At 53.1% G+C, this 18884-nt stretch overlaps 1 protein-coding gene across 1 annotated transcript; it reads right to left on the bottom strand.

Annotated features, from left to right (window-relative positions):
• Positions 1-9491: 9491 nt before the first annotated feature.
• On the bottom strand, positions 9492-18597 carry Nsmf (NMDA receptor synaptonuclear signaling and neuronal migration factor). The gene is made up of 16 exons (XM_052181795.1): positions 18310-18597; positions 17937-17998; positions 16865-17365; positions 15744-15819; positions 14352-14357; positions 14013-14081; positions 13280-13332; positions 12656-12745; positions 12087-12211; positions 11749-11832; positions 11586-11619; positions 11427-11497; positions 11173-11252; positions 10945-11047; positions 10774-10849; positions 9492-10676 (listed from the first exon to the last, which is right to left on the bottom strand). Exons 1-16 carry the CDS (start codon positions 18378-18380, stop codon positions 10579-10581), a joined length of 1599 nt encoding a protein of 532 aa, XP_052037755.1. The 5' UTR covers positions 18381-18597; the 3' UTR covers positions 9492-10578.
• Between the last annotated feature and the right edge of the window lie 287 nt (positions 18598-18884).

Here is an 18884-nt window from a genome sequence, read left to right as displayed (position 1 = left end):
GCTGATTTCCTGACAACGCAGATGGGATTTGCTCCAAAGAACCATTTCTAAACAGGTCCGCTTCCCTCATATCCTTTCTTTTCCACTGCCTCTGGAGGGTGGTGGGCTAAAGGGAGGCTAATACAATTAAGAACCACCATTAAAAATAGGTTTTGAAAAAATTAAAGCTACAAGTCAGGGTTTCTCTGTATAGCCCTGGCTGTCCTGGAACTAGCTCTATAGATCAGCCTGGCCTCAGACTCATAGAGATCCACCTGCCTCTGCCCCCAGAGTGCTGGGATTACAGGCATGCGCCACAACTGCCTATCTTCTTAATGAGAATTAATTGTCTGGCTGACCTGCATCCATTGTCCCAGCAAAGCGAGAGGTTTCCTTTAGTGGTTGTTTGTTTGTTTTTGCTTTGCTTTGTTTTGTTTTTGACACAAGGTTTCTTTGTGGTAGCCCTGGCTATCTTGGAATTGCTCTGTAGACTAGGCTAGCACCTTTGTGGTTCTTAATTCCAAGTATCGTGTGAATAGCCCTGGTCAGGTCTATGAGGGACTCTAAAACTTCCCTATGAAATTTTACATGGAAGGCTTCCACTGTCTAAATTTCTCTCAACATTCTTAGCTTCTAAGCTCACAAAGAACAATCCACAAGCACTCATTGCTTTTTTCTTCCCAAAGCTCAAATGCTACCTACCACAAGCCTCCCCAAGCGCATGCTCAGTGCCACACTCCCAGCACCACTCTCTCAGTTTCTTAAGGCTGCTGCCGCTGTGATAAAGCAGAATGACCAAAAGCAACTTGGCCACAGTGAGCTGGGCCCCCCCACATTATTCATCAATCACAAAAAAAGGTGCAGGACAGGCTTGCCCAAAGGCCATTCTGTGGGAATATTTTCTCAAATGAGGTGACTTCTTCCAAAAATAACTCTAGATTAAAAGTTGATATAAACCTAGCCTGAACAGACAGACAGACAGACAGAGACTGAATTATTAGAAAAGACACCCAGCATCTATTTCTGATTAGTACATATTCACACATATACACACATAAATACAGACATATATGTCACACATATACATGCAAATGAATTTAAAAGGTACAAATTTCCTCGTTTCTACAAGAATCTGTTACAACTATTATGAGGGTCTCCTGTGCCCCCAAGTGCCCCGCCCCACCAGTTTGCCTCATGCATGCCCCACAAGGTCCCTTTCTTTGTGCCCGCAGGGTGTTCCCTGTGCTGGGGTACTTCAGTTTGCGGTTCCTAACTGAAGCTGCTGTAAACACCCTTTCGGGACTATTTTGAAGACTTCAGCTTCATTTATTAAGAGCACCCAAAGCCAGGCGCGGCAGGGCACACCTTTAATCCCAGCACCTAGGAGGCAGAGGCAGGTGGATCTCTGAGTCTGAAGCCAGCCTGGTCTACAGAGTGAGTTCCAGGACAGCCAGAGCTACACAGAGAAAAACAAAACAACACAATTACCTGTAACTTTGGCTCCAAGGGATCCAATGCTCTCTCGTGGCCTCTGCGGTCACTAGTGTCTGCCATGGTTAAAAGGAAAGTGAGAAAGAACACAAAGGTAGACTCTGGGCTGCATCACACTGGAAGACTTGTCTGAGCTCAGGACACCAACCTCCAAGCCACCCGCAAAAAAAAAAAATTATGCTGGGACAGTAGAAAGGACATCCTCAGAACATGGCCCACAGATGGACTTGTCTGAGACTTCAGAGCACATGTGAGAAAATGCCAAGAAAACAAGTCTTTGAACTTAGTTTCCTTAAAACATGGAATTATTCTTGGAATGTGTCCTCGGGCCCCTCCAGGTGTAGCGGACCAGAGAGCATTTACTTCAGAGTACTCATTACTACTTGCTAGAGCTAGTTGATTAATGCTTAATGTTATAGGCTTCTATGGGAAAACTTGTGTTTGCCATGTAGGGCTTGTCCTTGTCCTTGTAATTGCATATAGTCTGAACTCATGAGAACTCTACTCATATGACCATTCTTAACCCTCAGAGTATAAGTTGTCTAGGGCTCTTAATAAAGTCCGCTATCACGTGACACTGTAGTTCGTTTATCGGCTCAGTTCTCCCAGGTCCCTCCCACTACCTCTAGAACAGTGACAGTATCTATAAGATGTATGGTCATCTAGAAAATGGCCAGTGTATCAGGGGGGATGGGTGGGTGTAACAAAACCTAGAAACTGGAATCTGGTGTGTCCGTACGAAGAAGCTGTCAGTCCCTAGAGGGGACAGTAGAGTAACTGTCTTAGACGAGGTTCTGGGACATAAAAGGCATGTTTGCATTGACCTGGGAGCCCCAGGTTCCCATGAACAGCCTTAGAAAGCTGAGTGTGGTGGGGGCACACAAGCTATCCCAGGCAAGCTGCCAGCTAGGAAGACTCAATAGAAGCCATTGAGAAGCCAGCTTCCAAGAAAGGGGTCCCTGTTTCTACCTGTGGATGCCACACCACGATGAAGCAGTGGGTATGTTCTGCATTGACCAGCACCGCCAGCAGCGCCGCCAGCAGCACCGCCATCTCCCCAGACCACGGGAGGCTCTGCGGGGAATAAATAAGTACGGGATGTCAGTGAAAGCGGGCATCAGACTGTCCATCTCCTGGAGACCTCCAGGTGCCCTGCTGACCACCCAGACAGCCCGGTAAGCAGCACCCTCCATAGCCTCTGTGCATCAGCTCCTGCCTCCAGGCCCCATGAGATTGTGTTTCTGTCCTGATTTCCTTCAATGATGAACGATGATATGGAAGTGTAAATGAAATCAGCCCTGTCCTCCCCTAGTTGCTTTGGTCATGGTGTTTTATCGCAGCAATAGTAACCCCGCGTAAGATCCTGACTCCTCTATGTGAGGAACAAGTGCTCTAACCAACTGAGGCCTCTCCTCAGGGCTCCTTCCCGCTCCCTCCTCCCCTAGCTGGGAACTGGTATAGACTCCTTGTAAGCCCACTTACTGCAAGTTCTCACTAGGAAGAAATGTTCTCGGCACTGATCCTGTAGAAAACCTTCACAGTGATCCTGCTCTGCTCCTGGAAGTTGCAGAACCTGTTTAAACTGCTTCTGACCAGCATCTCTAATGACTCAATAAACCCTTTATTTCAAAGATCCCTCTGTTCTGAGTCTTTGATACAAGCCAACCAGTGTACACGCCAAATGGGATTGGCTTACTATAAAACTATGGCCTCAGATCATGGCCAATGGTGTGGACAAGGAAGGTCCTTTAGTCTGAGGACCCATCTACAAAATAAAGACAGTTCAAGATCATGTATTAAATCTTTAGTCTCAGCTTCCTTAGGGCCTAGACATGTTAACAGAACACCAACTAAATTAAGAGATGGGGCAGGCAGTGGTGGCTCAGCACTTGGGGGGCAGAGGCAGGCCAATTCCTGAGGCCAACCTGGTTTAAAGTGAGTTCCAGGACAGCTAGGGCTACACAGCGAAACCCTGCTGAGAGAGAGAGAGAGAGAGAGAGAGAGAGAGAGAGAGAGAGAGAGAGAGAGAGAGAGAGAGAGGAAAGACTGCATCCTGGTTATCTCAGGAAGGTGGTGGCATTGTAAGGGAGATAATGAAGAAATGAGGTGAAGCAGAGATGATGCTCTGCAGCCAGGCACCCAGCCAGCACGTGGAAAGCCCTGGGTTAGACCTTCGGTACCACAGAAAGAAGAAACGAGGTGAAGAAAGCATTGAAGGAATAAAAAAAAAAACTTGGAGAGAAAGGGACATGTTGTAGTGTCCCTCCCTGGTGGGGACATGTTGTAGTGTCCCTCCCTGGTGGGGACATGTTGTAGTGTCCCTCCCTGATGGGGACATGTTGTAGTGTCCCTCCCTGGTGGGGACATGTTGTAGTTTCCCTCCCTGGTGGGAACCTCCAGGTTATTACTGGGAAATTTGGTGAATAAAATGAATAGCAGTTGGGCACTGGGGACTCTTTCTTACCTTGCACTGGAAACCAGGAAGCATGCAAACTACCCTTCAAATAAAATTAGCTGGACTTGCTCTGCAGGCCCTGGGGATTCCTGTTAGCCCACAGTGCAGAGCAGAAGCTGCAGGGAGACAGATTCTCCACGTGACAACCCTCTCTGGATGAGTTGCTGGGACTTCACAAAGAGCCTGTGGAGGCCAGCAGCAATTATGGGAACTCTGCTCTGGACCAAGATGCACTGACCGAGGCCATGGTGGTCCTGAAACTGGAGCCAGATGGACCAAATTTCTCAAGGGCTGTCATGGGAACTGTGAGGAAACGCCCGGGCCCACTGGAGTTCCATGCAAAAGGGAAATACCTGCACAGGGGTAGGGGGTGTGGGGGGGCTATACAGCCTGTCAAAGGAGGTTCTCAGGGGCTGAGAGCTACTCACACCCAGGACTGCCCGGAGCTGTGGCCGGGTTCTACCTGTCCTGAGATGGCATCCTATTGAACAACTTTCTACTGACCACTGGAGCCCCTGGGTTTGTGAACGTTTCTACTCTGGTGGAAGAAAGTCAAGTCAGCCCCACAAACACCTAGACAGTGGTTGACAGCTGTGTTGGGGTCTTGCTGACTGTGTTGGGCACATAGTCAGACTGAGCAGTAATGGAGTACGTATGCTCTCTCTCCCCATGTCAGGTGCAGTGGTTCTGGCACCCAGGCCTTGGAATCACAAGTGAAGGAGATTGAGGTGACTTCTGTGCAGGAAGTGACAGTTATGTTCTCAGCCCTTTAGGTCGGGATACCCCAGGCTGTGCACCCTTGAGTTGGCAGGGAAAGCTCATCGGCACTGGATGCATCTGTATTTCCTGATAGTGAACAAGCCCACCTTATCTGAATGGAATACGTGATGGGGAGGCGTCTGCCAGATGAGAATTGTTGCTTGCAGTCTGACCCAGCAGTGGGCATACCTATTTTCCCTTTTAAAGGTGACTTTTATATTAATAAAAGAGACTAGTAGCTAGCAGATAAGGAGTGGAGGAAGGCAAAGGCTGTGTGATGCTCTTAGAGGCACAGTGCCGGAGACAGCACTGTCTGGGTTCAATTTTACCAGAAGATTGGAGAGCTGAAGCTGTTTGCCAAGACTGCTGTAGTTTCTGGAACCTAAAAATATCTAACAAAACCTGCGAACACCAGTGGCCTCGCCTGTGGAGAGAAGGAAGGGTGTGGCTAATCATTAACTGAATGTTATCCTACTAAAGTTCCAGAATCGTTGGAGATGTACATCCCTTCGATGTACTTAAAGGCCAGAGGTGGCCTGGGGCGTTATATGTAGTGTTGGTTTCCATCTATTGTTCCTTTAATTCTCTCTCCAACACAGCTGTAGAAATGAGAGTTGCTGCTTGAAAGCATGCAGATTGCTTCAGGAAAGTGGCACCGGAGAAGGAAGAGGCCTGGGGGCAGTCTCCGTGGAGGAGCTCATGGACTGAGACTTCTGGGTCTCTTTCTTGAGCTTTGTCAGATCCATGTCTTCATTTGTATCCTTTGTCATGTCTTTTGTCACACACCAGGAAACATGTTTCTCTGGGTTCTGTGAGTCACCCTAACAATGAACCTGAGGAGAGGGACTGGGGTGGTAGTTCCGCGATGGCTCCTTTAGGTGATTGCCTCATGACCTGAGGTCAGTCCCTGGGTTCCATGAGCGAAGGAGAGAATCAACCCCTGCAAGTTGTCTATCACATGCACACTGCACGTCTGTGGCACACACACGCATGCACTTTAGAGAAACGGTTTGTGAGAACCTGGGTTTATAGCCAGTAACTTAGAAGTATGGGGAAATGTAACTCAGGCCATGGAACCAAAATCCAAATCGGATGTGGTCACCTCTGGGAACTCCCAAGCCCTCTACTGTGGTAAATGTGACTGCTGTGCATTCACTTGAGAAGCACAGAGGACTGACCATGTGAGAACTCAGGACAGATGGAAGAACCAGACTCCAATTCCTGCATTTCTCACTTTAGCCTCTAGTGTTGCTGTGACAAAAGACCATGGCCAAAAGGCAAGTTGGGGAGGAAAAGATTTATTTGCTGTTCATCGCTGAAGGAAGTCAGGACAGGAACTCACACAGGGCAGGAGCCTGGTGGCAGGAGCTGATGCAGCGGCCATGGAGGGGTGCTGCTTCCTGGCTTGCGCTCCATGGCCTGCTCAGCCTGCTTTCTTACAGAGCCCAGAACCTCCAGCCCAGGGAAGCCATCACTCATCATGGCCATGGCCTTCCCCCCATCAATCACAAATTGAGAAAATGCCTTTCGTCTGGATGTCATGGAGGCATTTTCTCAATTGAGCTTCCTTCTTTTCAGATGTCTCTATCTTATGCCAAATTGACATAAAACTAGCCAGGGCAGCACCTATGCCAGGCAGTTCACAATTGCTTCTTACTTCTCTTCTTGATGGCTTCTGATTTCTGTAAGTATCTGCACTCATAAGCATGTGCCCACACATACACACATAACCATAAAATATTTTTAATTAAAAAGGTTTTTTATATATTGAGGCTACTAAGCTGTACTTACCAGCCACCAGAGAAGCTGCCCATTAGGACTGTAAATTCAAAGTCAGCCTGAGCTACAGAATGAATGCGTTCAAAGCCAGCATTTAGACTAGTGAGACCCCGTCTCAAAATAAAATTTGAAAGGGGGCAGAGACTAGAGCTGTACCTTAGTGGTAGAATGCCATACGTTAGCATGCCTGAAGCCCCAGACTCAACCCCTGGCACCATAAACTCCCAGCCACATCCTGTGGTGGTTTGAATATGCTTTGCCCATGGGAAGTGGTATTATTAGAAGTTGTGGCCTTATTGGAAGAGGTATAGTCTTGTTAGAGGAAGTGTGTGGAGGCAGAACCTTGAGGTCTCATATATACGCTCAGGCCCTCTCCTGGTACTAATTTCTGTTTAGAGTTTTATTACTGGGAAAAACACCATGACCAAGGCAACTCTTTCTCCCCCCCCCCCCCCCCCCGAGACAGGGTTTCCCTGTAGCCCTGGCTGTCCTGGAACTCACTCTGTAGACCAGGCTGGCCTCGAACTCAGAAATCCACCTGCCTCTGTCTCCCAAGTGCTGGGATTAAAGGCATGCGCCACCACCGCCTGGCCAAGGCAACTCTTATAAAGCAAACATTATCCAAGTTGGCTTACAGTTTCAGGGGTTTAGTCCATTATCAGCATACTGGAGAAGCCAGTAATTGGATGATCACCAAGAACAGCAGCAGCAGTGCTGTGAAGTTAGCTAAAGCCCAGAGTGCTACAGAGGGCAGAGCTGGAGTAGTGACGCCAGCCCCCTGGAAGAGCCCAGATCATGCGAACCCCAGATAGTGGGACAAGAGACTGTGAAGCTCAAGTTGCCTTGGAGACCCCAAGGTGTTAGAGACATCGGAGCCATGGAATAACTGCCAAGGACAGCTGCTAACAAGAAATGGAACCAGCCCAAGAGAAATTGTGTTGCTGTCAACAAGGATGAAAGTTGGGCATCAGACATGGAGATGCAGAGATTGTCCAGCTTGTTTTGGTCTTGCTTTGGTCTAGCATTTCCTCACAGTAATGTTTTGGAATAGTAATGTATATCCTGTGATGTTGGAACTATGTGATTTGCTTTTTGCTTTTGCTTTTATAGGGGATTACAATGAAGAGATTGCATGAATTTCAGAAGAAACTTTGAACTTCTAAACATTGTTGAGACTGTGATATAAGACTGGGGACCTTTGAAGTTAGATGACATGTATTTTGCATTATGCTATGGCTAAGGCACTGCCCCAATAGACTTGTGTGAACAGCCCAGTGGGTACCTGCAAGTGGAATGTGATGGTTTAAATATGCTTGGCCATGGCAAGTAGCACTGTTGAGGGGTGTGGCCTTGTCAGAGGAAGTGCTTCACTGTGGAGGCAGGTCTTTTAGGTCTCATGTAAGTCTGGTCATTGTGATCCAGACCCTCACTGCCTACAGAAGATAGTCTCCTCTTGGCTGCCTTCAGACTAAGATGCAGAACTCTCTCCTCCTTCCCCAGCACCGTGTGTGCCTGCACGCTGCCGTGCTTCCCACCATGGTGACCATGAACTGAGCCTTTGAACCTGTCAGCCAGCCCCAATTAAATGTTTCCTTTATAAAAGTTGCCTTGGTCATGGTGTCAATAAAACTCTAAGACACTAAATAAAACACTCTTGCTGAGTGTAGGGCTGAGTGCCTTTAATATCAGTACTTGGGAGGCAGAGGGAGGAGAGTCTCTGTGAGTTTAAGGCAAGCCAGAACTAAAGAGCCAGTTCTAGGCCATTCATGGCTACACAGTGAGACCCTATCTGGTAATTAAAAAAACCAAAAAAAAAAAACAAAAACAAAAAAAAAAAACAAAAAAAAAAACAAAAAACAAAACCAAAAAAAAAAAAAAACCGATATTAACACTTGTGTATTTTTTTCAAATATTTCTGCCCAACTGTTTTTGGTGGCTGTCTGTTAATTCTGATTGAGGAAAGTGAGTGGGTAGATGCTTCAGAAAGGCTCAAAGACATCTTGTAGACTACACAAGCCCCACTCTGTGGTCTAGCCAACTTTCAGGGCTATAAGCAGGCACCTCTGCTACCCCAGCTAGACCCAAGCTGAGCCTGTAGGGCCACTCAGAGCAAATGTTTGCCTGCTCTAGGGCTAAGGTCAGGACTATGGCATTAAATGTGCCTTCTAAACAGCAATGATGGGAGACTGGACCCGCAAACACTATCCCATTTGCATAACACCAGCATGTAGACTGCATGTAGCGGTAACTAGAAACAGACACACACACACACACACTTGATCATGTGATTTATATTACTTTCAGAAAGTGTGGTAGCTGAGTGAAAATACAGATTAACCTAGGCCAACCTTCCAAACCTATGTTCATGGCAGCACCCAAACCATGCATTCTTCCTCTTGGTCCTCCCTAGAGTGTCCTGGTGACAAGCTCCTCAGAAGGGACGTCCCCAGCACCTAGCCTCAAACCCACCAGCCTCTGTCATGCTGTATACTACCCCACCAGCCCATCTCTAGCCATTGAACTAACTGCCCAGCTGCCCTAGTCCCTACCACTGGACAGGTAATGATCAAGTAGCTAAGGCTGGTTGTACCCTGGACATGGAGGGCATGCAGCTCACAACTGAGGCTGTAGCCACCGTCTGGCTCCTTGCTCTGACCACATGAACAGGGTGGCTTGAAAGAGGCTGGGAGCGGCCCACTCACCCATGCCTATGGGCTGGGGCAGGGATACGGGCTGTTTCCGTTCACCTCAGACCTTAGCCCTCTTCTAGGACCATAGTCCCCTGCCTGACTCTTATCACCAAGGGAGAAGACAGTGCCTCTACTACCTGTGCTGGTTGGTGGACATTCTGGGAGATCCCTACCATCCGTATCTTCCCATGGTGTGTACACACACACACACACACACACACACACACACCTCCTTCAGGCAGCTGTTCTGCTGGCTCTACCCTGTCAGGCCCAGTGTGAGGAAGACATGTGGCCTCAGGTCAGCAAGCACACGGAAAGTGAACAGACCCACACAGCAGTTGCAGCAGAGGGTCGACTTTAATTGTCACTCTAAGGGATATCGTACATTGTTCAGCGCCCAATCCTAACTCCCCTGGGTCAGGGACACAGCCAGGTGTCCTCAGACCCCAGGCTCTACAAAAGGGGGGCCTGCCCCCAAGCTCCAACTATGTACAAGAGAGCCCACCCTGCTAGACCCTGGGCAAGACGGAAGGGAGTCATGAGGACCTCACAGTTCACCAGCTACTTGACTCTCCAGCCTGGGGTGACAGATCTAGGCCTTCCACCACAACACTGGTGAGGTTCTGGCCTTCCCAGGCCCAGCTCCGGCTGGCACCCACCGCACCCCTAAGCCTCTGTGTGCCAAGGCTGGGAAAAGCCAAGTTCAACAGCAGCAGGGGAATGAGGTGGCTTGAGGGGGTGGGCAACAGGTGGCAGCCCAGGGTGCCCCTGACAAGAGGGGCGGTGAGGCTCTGCCCTCCTACCGCTCAGGCTCCCCTTGCCAGGATGAGGTCAAAGTAAGCCAGGGGTGACAAGAGGGGTGAAAGCAGGCCAGATTTGGCCAGTGTAGACCGGGCCAGGCTAGGGAGCCTGACAGAGCTAGCCCCACACTGATGGGCCATCCTGGTGCTGGTGATCAAATACAGCAGGGCTGAGAGGCTGGGGGACAGGAGGACCTGAACACACATTGGGCTGGTTGTCTACACCATAACTAGTAGCAGAGTGCTTAACTAGTTAATTAGCAATGCTGCTTCTCTTCAAATTGTTTCAGGGGTGTAAAAAAATTGCACTTATTTCTATGAACCCCACGGAGGGGATTCCCAATGCTGCAGCCTCCAGGCGAGGCCTGACAGGACAATGCCCTGGCCATTAAGAGGCCACTGGCCATGGGCTGAGATTGTTGATCCGGGCCACCAGGACTGTGGCCTCTGTGGCCCACTGGTGTGAGGACCAGACCCTACGAGAACCTGAGCAACGTCTGAGGGTCCCTGAAGTGGCTGTGGGCAAGAGCAGGGCCACACGGTCCTGGGTGCAAGAGGTGGCCCAGCTCTAGGTTCCCAGCCCAGAGAAAATGGCCTGGTGGTGCCTGGGCATGACCCATGCTTCTCACAGGACGTCATCAAAGTCCAGCAACTTTGAGTGCTGGCGGCTCTTCCACAGGCGGTACAGCCGGAAGTCAAAGTAGGTCTCAATCATCTGCTTCCCTGAGCAGGAGAGAGAAGCCAGAGGGCTCAGCCCTGACTCGGTGCCAGAAGGGTCGCACTGAAGCGGCCCTCTAAGCAGGCATCCAGGAGAGCTCACCTTGGGCGGACAGCTCCAGGGGCGACTCAAAGGTAACCTTGTAAGGGGTCATGAGGGTCCTGAGGTTCTGGAATAGCTTCAGGGAGGACAAGGCCATGAGTCTGGGGTTAGGAGCATGACCCACCCTCCTGGTTTAGAACCCTCGGCCCAGGAGGACACGCCGCGGCTCACCTTCTCCCCGTTGGGGTTCCCCAGGATGTAGCAGCCCATGACATGGATGACGTTCGGCTCGGGGTTCACCTTGCTCATCAGGCGGCTCAGCCTCTTCCAGAAGCTGTGGGGTGACAGACGGCCCCGTCATCTGACGGAGCCTCCAGCAGCACGGTGCAGAGGGCATTGGAAGGGATGTACCGGGTTCTAGACTTCCCTCCCACAACCCAGGGCACCCTCTGCTCTCACTGGATCATGTCCTCTTCCTTCTCCACTTTGGCAAAGGTGGCCACCTTGTTCTTGAGCAAATAAAGGTGTCCAGGGCCGCCCTGAAAGAGGTCATGGTCAGGCCTCAGGGTGCCAGAGGGAGGCTAGGGTGAGGTGCCCACATGCTGCCCACAAATGTACCACACAGACATTCCCACACTGGGTAAAATCTTGGGGGCCCTACCCCTACCACACTGACCTCTTCTCCTGGGGAAGAAAGGAAAGACTGCTTCTACCTGGCAGAAAATCAGCATCTTCCAGATCTTGGCTCCCTTGTGATAGATGTTCAATTTCTTCTCTATTTCCTCTGTGGACAGAGGGCTATGAGCGCTGTGCCTCCCCATGCAAGCTCACCCTTCCTGCCAGACACCAGATGAAGTGAGCAAGATACACACCCAGGATGTCCTCGAACGTCGCATGCTCATGGTCCTGAGAACAGAAAGGCCACACACATCAGAGCCCTTGCTGGTCCCCCAGGGCATTCAGGCACTGGTAGCTGGGCCCCGAGGGAGCTGTACCCAGGATCTGAACAGATGCAGACTTGGGCAGGATACTCACATAGAGGATGGGAATGATGGACGGGTCATCTCTGCGGATGATGGTGGGGATGTACTCTGCTTTTGGCACCTTGGAGGAGATTAGCTGTGGGGGACAGGGAAAGCCCTGTGAGGTAAACCTCACAGTCCAGAGTGAGCCCCAAGTCTCCTGTAACCCTAACCTCTGAAACTCCCCCAGGAAGCAGAGGGCTGAGACCTTTAGGATTTTCACCACTGAGGTGGAGCCTTGGAGACCCCTCCCCAAGCCAAGGGTGGAGTGTGGGCATAGTGGGGAGGACCAGAGGACAAGGCTGTGCTCCGTCTAAATGTCATGCGGGTACACCCAGAGGTAGGCCTCACCATGACCTTGGGTGGCAAGAAGCCCTCAGTGTTGCAGGCCATGGCCTCCAGGCCTTTCTCTGTGTCCCAGTCCAGGTCCTCACAAGCCTCATCCAGGGTGCAGTGTGAGCTCTGTAGGTCACTGCCTGGAGGTAGGAGGGGTCACCAGGAGAGTGGCATACCACCCATAGAGCCCAACCATGTCCTGGAGGGCCTTTGGGTAGGTATGAAGGTTATAGTCACAGTCACACTGCAGAGCCAGGCCACTGACACCAGTGGGAAGCAGCCCCACATAGGAAGAGGAGAGGCATGTGAAGCTGGAACCCAACACAGGTGTCACCTGTGGCCAAGTATGCCCTGAGAGACAGTGGGTACCACCTTACAGATGCCCAGTGTCAGCACTGCTTAGCCATTAGTTAACCCCGCCTAAGAGATAGGATACCAGGTACTCCCATCTCACAGACAGGTAAACTGAGGCTCAGAAAGCAAAAGCGCAGAAGCCTAGCGGTACTGGCATGGGACCCTGACAGGAATATGGGGCCTAAGGGAACTTGACAGGGAAGTAGGCCAGCCTGCACCTGGACACCTACTGTCTCGGGAGTCGTGGGAAGTGTCGGCTTTCATAGGGGTGGGGTCGCTCCAGGACCGGCTGAAGCTCCGTTCGCGACGCTCAGCGAACGCTGCAGTGAGAGCAAAACCCCCATTAGCCAGAGGGGGCAAGAAGAGAACAGACTCAGGCCCTGGGCTGGGGGCTGGGGTGTGTGGAGAGGCAGAAGCTGACATGGACGGGGCCTGAGGTCACACGTGGTGGACTAAGACCAGCAGTACGGTTGTACGTAGGCACAGAGTACGAGGATCAGAGTCTGGGTTAGAGGACACAAGGTGAGGCAAAGGGCACGTGCGGACTTCTGTGGGCTCAGGGCAGCCTACACAGGCACAACACTAGGTGAGGGCTGGCCAGACAGGGCCTAGGTGAGGAAGGACAATGTTGGGGACAAGACAGGACACTAAGACAGAGATGGGCAGGAGGACACGAGAGCAGGCAAGAGGTGAGGGGAAGGCAGGACAGGCCAATGGGTAGTGGCGCCTGTAGATACGAGTGTGGGTCCAGGACAGGCTGAGGGAGGAGGACTGCCAACATGCAAAGCCCAGCTCGCCCAGAAGCCCCAGACTGCCAGGCACAGCGGTGCCCACTGCCCCAGGACCCATCTTACTCTGGGCCTTCACCCGCCGACTGCCAACCATGCGCAGGTGTTTGCGGAAGTTCCTGAGGAGAGAGCATGGGGTGATGAGGGTCTAGAGCAGGGTGGATGCTGGCCCCTGCCAACCTAGTCCCTGACCACACTGAGGGTGGACGCTGAACAATCTCCCAGGGCCGTATACAAGGCCCGCCTGCTCCTGAGCCCCGTCCAGGCTCCTGAGCCAAGGCATGGTGTCTCTCCTTCCAGCTTTGTCCCTGCTGAAGCTTCTCACGGGCACTTCCTCGGTTGCAAAGACATCCTGATACCTTCTACCTGAACCCACGCCCACAAGTTGGTCTGGGGGTTTCAAAGTGTCCCTTCCCCACGAGGGAGACAGGTTCATTTTTCCCCTAAATTTTGTGCCCTGCCAAGACCCAGGTCCAGTTTCCCAGACACACGAGAGGTGGGTGAGAGTTGGAGAGGGTAGGCTGTGCCATGGGATGAACAGCTCTGGGCTTCAGGGCTACACAGACATGGACGGGCCAGCTAGCTTAGTACGACCATCAACGTACCCTCAAAGTATAGGTCCAGGGGCTGAAATGCAGCCTGGACACATGGCCTCCTGCCTGCCACGTCCCCAGAGCAGGGCCAGGCCAGTGGTCGCCACCACCCTTCCCCCATCAGGTCTTCCAGGGCCAGGAGGGCCCTGGCCAGGCCAGTGCAGACCAGAGATAGACCCTGGTGGCGAGTAGCTGGCAGGCCCTACCTCTGGATTACAGACGCGGAATCATTCTCCCGTTTCCGACGCTTCCTCTCCGCGTAGCCCCTGAACACCCTGAGAAACCGCCGCAAGTCAGCACTGCCCTTGGCTGAAGGCAGGAGGGACAGACGTGGAGACAGAGGTGCAAGCACAGGGGCCCAGAGGGGCATCCCAGCCCAGCTCCCTGCTGCGGCCTAGTTGTCCACAGGAAGCCGGATGAATGGGAGCTCAGCACTACTCACCGCCCAGGCCCAGGGCCCCTGACCTGCAGAATTCTATCCAAGGGTGGGAGGGTCCCCCAGGACAATGGCTGTACCCCTAAATGCACATTGCAGGCATACTTACGAGATGCTGAAGCCACAGTGTCAAGAGGCAGCAAGAGAAAGAAGACACCATGAGTGTGGGACTCTGTCTTCCTTCCGCCGCCCAGGTCCCCTGAAGGTAGCATCCTCCCAACAGGATATCCACTGGACTCAGGGCTCTAGAGGCTGAGTCGAGTTTTAGCCGAATAAGGCTGGGGTTTAGTCCTACAGAAGCTTGCCAGTGCCCTGTGCACTTTGCCATAGCAATTGGAGCTGGGGTAGGACTGCTTTGCTGGGGGACCCTGCTTCAAAGGCATACCCTTGGGAGGAAAATCTAGATGCTTATCAGGTAAAGAAGAGCAGACCTCCAAGAGACCCCGGTAATAGTTACCATCACATAAAAGCAGCATGAGATTGTGGAATTCGGGGTACGCACGAGGATTAGAACCCCGCCCCTACCCAAAACCACTCAGTGATGGTGCTAGCAGCTGCAACTCTGGGTCAGGCCCTCTGGTAAAAAATGAAGATAAAAAGCCACAATTAAGTGGGTAGTCTGAATACAGGGAATGCTCATGAGGGGGTGTAAGTAAGGAGAGAGGCGGGGAGAAGCAGAGGCAGGACATGGGAGGGGCCGAGGGAACAGGAAGCTTGCCTGCTAGGGCTCAGAGCCTCAGCTCTGCCCATCCACAGACCCTGCACAGTGTGGCACGTGCTGCTGTTCACAAAAGCCCTGGGCTGAGCCAGAGCCCAGGCCACAGCTGTCAGTACTTCCTGAGCTCTAGGGAGAGCTAGCCCAGCCGTGGGCTCTGGCAGTGGACACTCTAGGGAGAGCTAGCCCAGCTGTGGGCTCATGTCAATGGACACTCTAGGGAGAGCTAGCCCAGCCGTGGACTCTGGCAGTGGACACTGTAGGGAGAGCTAGCCCAGCCGTGGGCTCTGGCAGTGGACACTCTAGGGAGAGCTAGCCCAGCCGGGGGCTCGTGGCAACGGACACTCTAGGGAGAGCTAGCCCAGCCGTGGGCTCTAGCAGTGGACACTCTAGGGAGAGCTAGCCCAGCCGTGGGCTCTGGCAGTGGACACTGTAGGGAGAGCTAGCCCAGCCGTGGACTCTGGCAGTGGACACTCTAGGGAGAGCTAGCCCAGCCATGGACTCTGGCAGTGGACACTCTAGGGAGAGCTAGCCCAGCCGTGGGCTCGTGGCAATGGACACTCTAGGGAGAGCTAGCCCAGCCGTGGACTCTGGCAGTGGACACTCTAGGGAGAGCTAGCCCAGCCGTGGGCTCTGGCAGTGGACACTGTAGGGAGAGCTAGCCCAGCCGTGGGCTCTGGCAGTGGACACTCTAGGGAGAGCTAGCCCAGCTGTGGGCTCTGGCAGTGGATACTCTAGGGAGAGCTAGCCCAGCCGTGGACTCGTGGCAGTGGACACTGGACTCACGCTTGCATAGTTGTGGTTGCCGTCTGGAAGCTGAAAAGGTTTTCCTTGGGGAACCAGGTACGGATGGGGACATCATCTGAAAGGAAAAAGAGGCTATGGCCGGCAAGGCAGGAGCCCTGGAGCCCAATCCCCTCTCTATTTTGAAGGGACTCTGGGTCCAGGGGCAGGATGACTCTCAATGACCGAAAAAAACCTGGCTCAGGATGGAGTTCTGGGCCATAACCACCCGTCCATCCTCGCTGACTTGTGGACAAAAAAAAAAAAAAAAAAAAAAAAAAAAAAAAAAGACTCATTTTAATTTTTTTTTGAGAGAAGGGGGAGGGGATGAAGAGAGGCTAGAGGTGGGGCTCGCAGGCGGTTGGAAGCTGTCTAACGTGGGTGCTAAGAACCAAACTTGGGTCCTCTTACACCAGTACTGAGTGTTCTTAGCCCCTGAGCTATCCTTCTATGGCCTGGCTCAAGGTGTTCTCTGTTTAACTTTCCCTTTAGCGTTCAGTATGAGGAACATTCTCAGAGGTGTCTCTGTACTGTCACATTTCGTCCCCCTTGGACACCAGCTGCCAGCTGGCCAGGCATTTCCCTCCTTTGATGCCCACAGAGGGGAAGAGGCCCTCAGTGTGCAGAGCACCTCGCTGAGTCACTTACTTCCCAGGGTCCCCTAGCACCACCCTCCTTTCTTAGTTATCTCTTCTCTGGGCTGCCGGGCTGTCCTGCAGGGGGTGCTGGGGTGGGGTGGGGGAAGGGTAGTCACTACAGCATGCCTCAGGGCATCCCAGCCCGCCTTTCCAGCTGGACACCAATAACCTCAGGGCCCAAACAACTCCCCCTCCCTTGTAGCTTCTGAAGACAGCCTGATCTTACTTTAAGCCACATTTTTTATGTCTTCAAGATCCTCCCAGACCCTCTCCTCCAGGAAGTATCCTTGATAAACTGTGGTAGGTTTGTTTGCCATCTGAGAGAGACCACAGTTCACAGGATTTGGCCGAGGAGGTGAGTTCAGATAGAAGGGTTTTCGTCCTGACTGCTATCATGCCATGGTACCCAGCTTTACAATGTTTGCTGCTGCTAAAGGCCAGCAGGAACCCCCAAACCTGCCCAGGCCCAAAGATAAGGCCCCTCACCAGACACTCCATCAACACTATACATCCTTTCCAGCTTCTTGTGACGGCCAGAAACCTCAGGTAGAGGCGGCTGTTCCAGCCCAAAGGCCCGAGGGGAGGGACCAGGGACCAGCTGGGCACATCCTGGGCATTCTTTGGAGCCCTGGCGGCTTCCTGCCCAGCTTTGGCAGGGCCTGCTGACATCCTCACGGCTGCTGCCTGGGCTGGCACGCAGGGGCTGGCTGTGGTGGTGAGGGTGCCGCTCCCGCTGCCTCCTCCCTTTTACCACTGCTAGCTCAATGGCTTCAGCTTCAGAGCCAGGTAGCAGGGCTGGCTCTCTAGAGATGGTGTACACACGGGGCTGAGGGCCCTCTGTGGCTGGCTTTCCGCTGACTGCCTCATCTGAGATGCTGCCCTCATAGCGGCCATTGGAGACGAGGGAGAGGCGGCGCTTGTTCTGGGGTGCAGGCTGCATCTCTGGGGACCCGTCGTGGCCAGAGTAGGCGTCAGCCAGCAGGTGGTCTAAAGGAAAAGCACCAGGTCAATCTTCAGCGGATGGTCTATCCTCCCGTCCTCTGGCACAGGAAGGGTAACACACACTCAACAAAACAAACATCAAGCTTAATGACCGGGCTGGGACTACTAGAAAAGGTTCGGCCAGGTGACCTGCTTATCTGGACCTGAAACCCTTGTGAGAGTGAGGACTGGGCCGGCAGACAGGCCTTACTACCTGTGCACAATCATCAGAAGTAAGAATAGACAGGCCAATATCCCCCCAAGAGCCTGCAAATACGCCCATTTGCCTGGTGCCAACTTCTCCCCTCCCCCCACCAGCTGGCCCCCAGACAGTGGTGCCAGCCCTGGGGGTGCCAAGAGGCCTGTTGCCATGCCAACAACCCAGGCTGGGAGGGCGCCATGGAGATGGGTGATTGGAGCTCCTCCTAGGGTTCTGGGCCCTGGAGGGCAAGGGATGTGAGGAAGACAAGCCAGCAAGGTACCTGGGCTGGCTCACACTCCCCTGGCCCTGGCCCTGGCCTGGCTTGGGGCAGAGGACTCACCCAGCAGCACAGCCTTTTGTTTCTAGTGTCCCTACCTGCACCGTTGCGGTTCTCAGGGTGACTCTGGGACAGGTACTCTCCAAACGCTCGGGCTGCTCTGCAGGGTAGGCAGAGGGAACAGTCAGTACACGCTGGCTATCAGCCTTCGACGCTGGCCAGACCCTCCCTACCATACCTACCCCCACCCAAGCCCTCCACATCAGCACGAATAGAGGTGGGTTCTTTCCACCCACCCGAGAGCCAGGGCATCCTGGTCATAGACGTCCGATTGCTTTCTGTCCAATCTGCCCAGCCTGTGGGCGTTAGGTTTTAAGGCCCGAGGCCCACTCCAGTAGAACAGGAAAACCGCAGGGCACTGGGACAGCAGTACATACCACAGAGGGTAGCCGGTCAGCCCGGCGCACTCACCTTACTTTGGCCGCTACCGAGGACATGGCCTCGCTCCTCAGAGCCCTCCTCCTGGAGGCGGCGGCACCCATGGTCACGACACCCGCGCATCCCCTGGATTTCAGAGCGCGCCCCGCGCCCGCCGCCTCTGCCGGGGGAGCCGTACCGCGCCTGAGGTCGCGCTAGGTCTCGGCCTCAGGGTCAGGGTCACACTTTGGCCCGGGCCCCGCATGGCCGCACCCAGCGCCCAGCAAGTCCAGCCACTGTAGGAGAGCGCGGCTGGACCCGGGGGCGGTGCTCCGCCTCCTGACGCCAAGCCTGAGTTGGCACCGCCCCCATGATGACAGATATGGGCGTGGCTAAAAGGCGGCTCCTCCCGGAGGCTTTCTTCCTGGGGGCGTAAAAGTGAAGCCCTTCTTCCGCTTAGGCCAGGGTCCATGTAGGCCTTAAGAAACCCTTGGTTTGGGGGGAAACCCTAGTTTCCTGCAGACCCGGAGCGTCCTACCTGCCTACCCCAGAGCTGCTGCCTAGAAAGTTGCAGGCACCAGCTAAAGGGTCCTGAAAGAACATGAGACCACCCACTGCCTTCCGGACCC

This window comes from Apodemus sylvaticus, chromosome 5 (assembly GCF_947179515.1).
Source record: "Apodemus sylvaticus chromosome 5, mApoSyl1.1, whole genome shotgun sequence".
NCBI classification, from domain to species: Eukaryota; Metazoa; Chordata; class Mammalia; order Rodentia; family Muridae; genus Apodemus; species Apodemus sylvaticus.
The sequence above is the reverse complement of the archived record's forward strand: the minus strand, read 5'-3'. Positions and strand labels throughout refer to the sequence as shown.

Coding starts and splice junctions, on each gene's coding strand:
- Nsmf (XM_052181795.1), bottom strand. CDS start 18,380: ATGGGTGCCGCCGCCTCCAGGAGGAGGGCTCTGAGGAGCGAGGCCATG. Junction 15,820..16,864: donor TAGTGTTGATGGAGTGTCTG/GTGAGGGGCCTT, acceptor TTTTCCTTTCAG/ATGATGTCCCCATCCGTACC. Junction 10,850..10,944: donor GGAACCCCAACGGGGAGAAG/GTGAGCCGCGGC, acceptor TCCTCCCTGAAG/CTATTCCAGAACCTCAGGAC.